Source organism: Maniola jurtina, chromosome 18 (genome assembly GCF_905333055.1).
Source record: "Maniola jurtina chromosome 18, ilManJurt1.1, whole genome shotgun sequence".
In the NCBI taxonomy this organism is placed as follows: Eukaryota; Metazoa; Arthropoda; class Insecta; order Lepidoptera; family Nymphalidae; genus Maniola; species Maniola jurtina.
Genome location: NC_060046.1, coordinates 3,697,087 through 3,705,694, shown reverse-complemented (window position 1 = coordinate 3,705,694; position 8,608 = coordinate 3,697,087). Strand labels below are relative to the sequence as shown.

General features: G+C 38.4%; 1 protein-coding gene across 1 annotated transcript; it reads right to left on the bottom strand.

Moving 5' to 3' along the window:
• Nucleotides 1-3,455: 3,455 nt before the first annotated feature.
• On the bottom strand, nucleotides 3,456-5,144 carry LOC123874475 (forkhead box protein C1). Its single transcript, XM_045919865.1, has one exon. It carries the CDS (start codon nucleotides 5,122-5,124, stop codon nucleotides 4,171-4,173), a length of 954 nt encoding a protein of 317 aa, XP_045775821.1. The 5' UTR covers nucleotides 5,125-5,144; the 3' UTR covers nucleotides 3,456-4,170.
• Nucleotides 5,145-8,608: the final 3,464 nt, after the last annotated feature.

Sequence of the window (8,608 nt, the reverse complement as noted above, 5' to 3'; positions counted from 1 at the left end):
GCAACTAACAAGAGTCTACCTAACAATGAAAACTAAAACTTTTCCAAACATATTTTACCTCACATAGACGTATGCTATGTGAAATAAAAATAAAAATCAGAAATCTTAAAATTATGACAATGTTTATGAATGATACTAATCGATTGTATCTGTGGTAATCCCACCTTAAAGTCCTCCACAAAGGCGCAATACTCAGGAAGTTGACGCACCCTTCCCAACCTTTCACAGCCTGTTTACTATTAGACGATTACCACTAATGCCCATTGTTCGCCGATAACCTGATAACACGGGGATTGAATAACCTATTCTGCATAACGCGCTAAACCGGAAAGTGACTAGGTAGGTAAGCACCTACCAATGGCAGAACACTTTGTAAACTTTTGGAACTTCCATTATTGTAGGAAACTTTTTTACTTTTAATCTAAGAGTCAGGTTTTTAACCGACTTTAAAAATGGAGGAGGTTAACAATTCGACTGTATGTTTGTTTTGATTTTTTCGATTTTGATGATTCTTTTTTCGTTTGGTAGGTCATACTTCAGAGGTGGTCCCGTTTTAATTTGGTGAAGATCTGATGAATATCTTTTGCCATGGAGAACGAAACTCCTCAATGGATAAGAGTAAATTGCTCACGATCAGTGTAGTAGCTTAGTAAACAGTAGCGTTTTTAAAACCAGGCATAGCATATTTTAGTACATGACCATAAATTGTAAACAATTAATAAAATAACAAACAAACACCGACTCCAAAAATATTAGGTATTAGAGAACTACATTAGCTTACTGAAGTCAGTTTTTATTTTTTATATCTATTGAAATCACTATCATCATCGTCATCAGTCGGTAGACTACTGCATATTGTAGGGGTTTTGATTTTGCAATTGCTTGAAACGCACTAAGTAGATACTTAGCTCCAAAAAGTTAGAGAACTCACGATCCAATACAGGTCCCGTCGACTAAGAGACCCCAAGGCTATCACAGTTTATTAATTAAGAATACCATAATCTCCCCTTTGTATGAAACGTACTTCGTAAAAATAATAGACAGGAAAATATTATTAAAACTGAATAAACATCCATTGTTTCAAAAAAAAAAATGATTCATCCGCGAATTTGGCTCGTTAAAAGCACTTAAAAGCTTCATTTGCCGTGAGAACATGTTTTATACAAATAGCTATTGTGTGTTTGTGGAATTGCTGATTTCAATCAGTTTGGAATGTAACACCCGATGGCCGATCCTTTATCAGGTGCGGATAGCAAGGATTATGAATTGTAAAAATTGATAACCAAAGTGTTTAAAATTAATAGGTAACATGGCACAGGTTCAAGTTACCGATTTTCCATTATTAGCTAGATTCTAAAACAATCGGTCAAGTGTGAGTCTGATTCGCACTGGAAGAGTTCCGTACTATCTATCGTACAAGAAATACTACCGCTTTTTTTTGTTTTCATGGTGGTAATTTTAAAATTTTTACTATTTGTTGTCATTAGCGGCAATAGAATAAATAAAATAGGTACACATTCTGTAAAAAATTCAGATCTTTACCTATATGGTTCACGAGATACAGCCCGCTGTTAGACGGATGGACAGACAGACGGACGGACGGACGGACAGCGGACTCTTACTCGTACCTACTTAGGTTAAAATCTATAAAGCGCACTTTGCTTAGACTTAAGTTCCAGTTAAAATGAGTTTATGCTAGTAAACATTACTTGCTGAAAAAATTCTTCTATGCAAATCCACATAATCCCCGTATATTTAAAACTAGCGACCCGCCCCGGCTTCGCACGGGTGGACATTTATTTTTTCTATTTTCCGGGATAAAATACGCCTATACGGATTCGGAAGAATCCCTCTAAGTAATGGTAAAAGAAATTTTGAAATCGGTCCAGTAGTTTTTGAGCCTATTCAATACAAACATACACAAATACAAAGGTTTCCTCTTTATAATATTATTAGTATTAGTATAGATGATTGAAAAATGACTTAGTAGGTAGGTACCTTATTCATTCTTTTTACAAAGCTTCTTATGTTGCAAAGTTTACTTACCTACTCTTGCTCATGATACATGATTCATATTTCTGGTGAAACTCGGTAGCCACTTAAGAAAGTACTTAATATATTTTCTAATACAATGTGAGTTCATTCGTAAGTAGATAGGTACCTACTACCTACCTACCTACTTCACGTACTTATTAGCTAAAGTCTAAACACTAAACAGATAAATAGTCCGTGGGAAAATGTATTAAACTTCCGGGAAAATATTAAGTAAAACTTTTTAGAATAAGTATTTTAAAAACATTAAATCTATTTCTAGTTATTGATTTTTAAAGCTTGTTTAATTTTAATTATGTATGGATTACGTTAATTTGTTACTTACCTAATTAAGTTGCTATTTGTATTTATAAGAAATGATATCTACCTTGGAGATGTAATGAATACTTAATCAAAGATCACCTAATCATTTTCGCGCAATTAAGTACATACCTACTTACCTAGTTGTCTAACTTTATTAAGACACAATGTTAAGTGATATTAAACAATAATTATTCCAATTTTATTTATATTGTTACAACTAGCCAATAAAATTTATTAAAACAATGAACCTAACACTATAACCTTAAAAATATGATATAATAACTAAAATAAATTATTAAAAGAAGTCCCTTTAGACAAGGTTCCGAAGATACTGGCAGCGTTCCCCCTTTGAATGGCTACACTAATTCTTTGTCCGAGGTAGCTGCCAGCTCTTCGGTCTCCTGTGATGTCGACTAACCATGTAACCTTTTTGATATTTCCCTAAAAAGCCTTATAGCACTAGGACCCCACGGACCAAGGGTCTCGACACCGAATGGGACAAAATCATATTCGGAGCCTAGACCCTTGTATTTGCAACCTTTAGCTTTTTCAGCCGCTTCAAAAGCCGCGCCAGCTCTGTTGTTGGTGAAACAATTATTATGAATTAGGCATAAAATAGAGATTTGTATCCACCTAGATAGGTAACTAAGTACCTAAGGTAAGTAAGGGATGCCTCCCTGAGCGAAACTTTCAAAATATAAAAAATATACTTAAATAAATAAACTATTGCATCAAAGTTGTTCTTGATGACTCTGTAAGTATGTATTTTAACTTAATATGTGCCTATATCTAAGTACTTCATTTTTAAATTCATTAAATCAATGGTAGGGAGTAGATTGTGGATTGCAATGTTTCATACGCAAAGTTGAAAATAAGTAGGTAAATTTCCTTTTATAAAAAGCTTAAGGTCTATATGTGAAAAGATTTTCAATCAATAAGAATGAAAGAGACCTTAGTAAAAACAATGAACACAGCAATGAAGTAAATAGGTACCTGGCTAAATTAATTTGTAAGTTTAAGTGATTAATATTTACACAAACTTAGTTTTAAAATTAAAATGTGAATTTCTATAGGATACCTATAAATAAAAAAGTTGTGTGTAAGTATAATTTCTATTTATTGAATTTTATAGACTTGTCTTATACCTACTTATTCTATTCAATCCGACTTTTCTAGTAAATTAACAACATTATATTCACATGTTACTATAACAACAATGAGTAGATACTTTAACGTTATTTACAAAATAGTATCTACGAATATCTACAGTCACTTGGTCGTTTTTCAGACTTTGAAATACATATTATTATTTGAAAGTAGCTTCATGGATCACGGGTATAGACAGTGCTCATAAGTGTGGCCTGTAGGTACTTACATTTACAATAATTTACACTTTTATAAAAATAAAATATCTAAATGAAAATATATAAAGTAGGTAGGTATAAACAATATGATTTATAATAATTATAAAGATAAAAAATCATATTTTTAATTTCAGTTGAAATTATGACCCTGATAATATCGTAATTTTTATGAAATGAAATGAAAATAACGTAAAAAATAAGTATATACGCATACAAAAGAGTTCAACGCGTGCGCATCGCACTAAAGACGTTTCTTAGAAAAAATAGCTGCAAAACAAGATAGCTTTAGGAAATAAGAAATTGATTTTGTTTCACTACATATAATTGTCGGGAACTAATACTGATTCACTATTCACATTTATACATAACACAACACTCATGATACCGTCGCAAATGTGTTTTTACACTGTTCAGGCATTCCGTGGTGATGTCTTGTTAAAGGCATTTAAATTTAAGTGTCCGGTGGGCGCTGTTGGTCTGGAGGACTGGGCGGGGCTGGCGAGTGCGGTGCAGCGTGTCGACGCAGCTGCTGCAGCAGAGCAGGGTCCAGCGCGGGCCACCAGCCTCCCAACAACGGATAGTGAGCAGCCGGGGCCAACGGCGGCCGCGTTTCCTCCTCCATCGATCGCACTTCTTCCTGGTCACTCGCTACGACATCAATATCTTCCTCGACCTCTTCTTCTGCACTGCTGTCTCTCCGTTCACGTTTTTCCGGAGCATCATCGGGCGCAAGTAACGAAGCTACATCAAACTGCCGCTTCCGTGCTTGCGCTCCACCTGGGATTCTTCCACTACCCCAAAAAGGTAGCGCCAAAGTTGTCGGCGGGGGTGATTGTGGCGGTGGTGACGGTGAATCCTCACCGTCGTCGTCCACCGCCAGTCCCATATGTTTCCGCACTTTCCTCTGCGCCTTGCGTCTTCTGAAATCACCTTTACGAAAATCCTCAACATTAGCCGGGTGAATCGCCCAATAATGTCCCTTTCCATTCGCAGATCTTCCCGCTTTTACGAAGCAGTCGTTCAGCGACAGATTGTGCCGAATCGAATTCCTCCACCCGGGACCTCGAGATCTGAAATAGGGGTAGTTGTCCAATATGTGCTGATAGATATCGGAGAGAACGAGCTTGCGTTCCGGTGAGCTCAGGATGGCCATCGCGATGAGGCCGATGTAGCTGTGTTGCGGTTTCGGCTCTTCCGGCTGGAGCGCGCGCTGCTGGAGCAGGGACATGGACAGCGCGAGCCGGGGCGCGTAGGGCCCGTAGCACGGCGCCGGCGGGTACAGGCGCAGGCGCTCGGCGACGGCGTAGTTGTACAGCTGCAGGCGGTAGTGGTCGATGGCGGCGGCGGTGACGGCGGGCGCGTCTTTGGCCAGCGGCCAGGAGCCTCCGTCGGCTCCGCTGCACATGTTCGCGGCGGCGGTCGGGGCGCGAGTGCGGCTCGTGGGGCTCGGGCTCGGCGTGGAGGGCGCCGGCTGCAGAGGGCCGCGCCGCAGTCGGCCAATCACCGCTCGCCCGCTCCTTGTATACGTGTTTTTGTTTAGCGACGCCCCACTCTGGTGGCTTTGCGACGGGCGCCCTGCCTTGAGGCCGAGGTACAGACCGCAGGTAAACGATCGTGATTTATGAGCTGTAAAGCAATAAAATTGAGCAAAAGAATTACTTAAAAAGATAAGTAGGTACCTATTTGATTGCTGTAAATAAGCCGTTCTAGAAAAAAAAACATTTATAAAATTGTATAATTAGGTACTTACATAATTTATTAACTAACACAATATTTGTACGCCGTAATAATTAGGTACTATTATCTTTTGTAGCACACATAATGCAAATAAAGAATTTCTACTTCTAGGTAAGTAGGTAAGTACCTACCTACCTATGTAGGTAAAGTGAACGTGAAATGGGTAAAATTGAAGGATACAAATTGTTTTATATTCTTTATGCAGATGCCAGCGATTTGGTCTGCGAGGGTGTAAGTACCTAAGTACCTATGTTCTGTGAAAAAACTGGATGGACTAGTTGAGGTTTTAGTAGCTAGGTTAAATTGTTGGTTCGAGAGTCGCTATAAGGGGTGACGTGGAAGCGACTTAAATAGGGTTAGTTAGCGTTGTCGATTTAAGTACATTATAGGCAGAAACTTGGTTTCTTATCCCCTAAGCAAAGAATACAGTAGGAAATCGTTGCTGAGGGCAGTCCGTGTTATCTCGTAGTGCGAGAGTGTTGTTAGTGCGCCCACAAAGGCTCGGTTTCGTAGGTAGGTAATCCTGACGTATCCAGTTGATCATTATCAGATTATCTACTTATAGTAATTTATTCTTCAATCTTACCTAATCATCATCTTCTTGATGTTGCCTTCATCAAAATCATTTAGGTATTAAAATTAGGTAGGTACGTACCATTGTAGGTACACTTTTGATTGTCTATTGTTGAATTTGGTAGAAAATGACGTAATAAATAATTAATTACGTCAGAAGTGGGATACTTAGCAGTTTATTTATTTCAATCTTGGTATCTACCTATTCCTAATTCGCCGAACCTACTTATTATTCTTATTATGCAAGTATGTAGATAGTAGATATATAAAAGTAGAAGCAAAAAATAATAGAAATCTTATTTGCTGTCGCTCCTTTTCAAAACCGTTACAAATGACAACTTCGTAGCGAGTACTTCCCTGTTATTTTGGAGATATCACAACAAGCAACAACACATTACTTCTCAGGAGGTGCGAGGGAAAAGGATGTAAAATCAAAAATGCGCTTTTCATTGAAAGAGGGACAGAGACAGAACAACGTGCAACAGTTTCACATGTCGCGGTAAGCGGCTGTGATAGCTTACCCTTAACCCTCACCATTTGAAAGTGAACTTTAAACCGAGGTCTTAAAGTTTGCTTTCCATGGTTTCTCTACATTTTATGACGTAGTGAATGAGAAAGGAAAATAAAGAGAAATGTCCGTGAGTGCGAGTGGTGCAGATAGAGATATCGACGAGACGCCGCGGGCTAACAATGCAGTTGCCGCCCATTTAAATACGCCATTTTGTTTACTGTCTCCTTGTTGGCTTTTGTTGGGGAAAGCAGTGTTCCGGAATTAGAAAATTGCGAGGAAATTTTCCGTATTTCGTATCATGGCTCACATTTGGCACGTTCACCTTATATTTTTTGCTACACATTCTCATAACATTTCAAAAAGTAGGTACCTAACTATACAAAAATAATTTAATATCTATCTATCTCTACCTGAGTGCATATTTATTGCATTTGAGATGCAGTATGTGCAGACACTTTAGCTTCATCACATTCAGTGCACCTCTTCTAAGCAGCGGCCACCAGCGCCAAATCCAAGAGGCGCAAACAATATGAAAACTCCATGAGAACTTCATATTTGTGTCTTTTGGTCGGATGACCTAGGGGTGTGGAGCCCGGCGGCTCAATGTCCTTTGAAGAAATTTCAAAAAAAGGTTAAGTAAGTATCGAGTTGACCGCACACCCAACGGACTTAAAAATAACTAGGTTGTAAAGTTCCAGAGCACACTCCAAAGTAGGTAAAATAAGATACCTTTAAGTAAGTTGGTCTATAGTCTATACTTATTATCTATCGTTGGATTAGGTATTGGTTCTGCCTACATACCTACCTATGCCCCTCTACATGCCACATACACTAGCTTCACCTTTCCTGGTAGAGATTGCTCTAAGCAATAAGGCCGTCTTTGCACACAATTGTTTTTTCTGTTTTATTCCTATTGTGTTGTGTTCCTTTTCATGTTAGGTATTGTGTGCAATAAAGATTTCATCTATTTATCTATACCTATAGATGGGTCGGTAGTGGTACATTCGCGCACAAATTGAATTAACGCAGCGGGCGTCCGCGTCGCGCAAATTAGTCGCGGATAAAACAAACGAGTTGTTGTACAAAACACCGCGGACACCGCGACGCGCCGCACGCATGTTAATGCGCCCATGCCAAAAATTCCCAAAAGCCAATCAGATTTAAACGAAACACGCGCTTTATTATTTTCGTTCGTTACACTGCAACTGTGCACGTATTAAAAGATATTTAAATCTTCCATTGCACAATAACTTCAAGAGGAAAAATTGTATTCAATTTTCAAAACTAATCAAACATACAAAATACATTTTGACAAACAATGCTGGCCACGGTGATGAGGACAAAAAATTATAATCATTGGTCACGTTCTAATAATATGAGCTTAGTATGCATGCATTTAGCTATCTTAAAAGTACTTAGTCACAACAGGGCAGTTTCTACAGGTATTTGTTCTGAGGTTAAAGCCGTTTTTTTCTTTGACAGCACTGATATTAACTTTAGGGTTGCTCTATATGAAATATTTCAGTTCAAACATATTTAATTTCCACTCAACGGTCGCACTGTACCTACCTACCTATGACAAAAAATTCGACTCTGCAATGCAGCGTGTCACTGATATTCACAGAACTGGTCAGAAAAAAACCCAGTAGGTAGACCTAACAGAACTACTGGAACTAAAGGTGATTGACGCAGATCTATAATCACACTAATACCTATTATAAAGGCGAAAGTGTGTATGTGTGTGTGTGTGTGTATGTTTGTTACTCTTTCACGCAAAAAGTACTGGACGGATTTGGCTGAAATTCAGAATAGAAGTAGATTATACCCTAGATTAACACATAAGGTACTTTTTATCCCGGAAAATCAAAGAGTTCCCACAGGATTTTGAAAAACCTAAATCCACGCGGACGAAGTCGCGGGCATCAGCTAGTAAGTATGTATAAGTACCTACGTAAGTACATAAAGGTGACGAATTATTGCAATTCGATTCGATTCTGCTCCTAGCGAGTCTAGTGAACGTCAGCCTCAAGTACCTATTGCTAGTTTTACTACTAAACCAAATGTTTAG

Bases quoted from the DNA above. Each gene is read 5' to 3' on its own strand.
- LOC123874475 (XM_045919865.1), bottom strand. From the start codon at position 5,124: ATGTGCAGCGGAGCCGACGGAGGCTCCTGGCCGCTGGCCAAAGACGCG.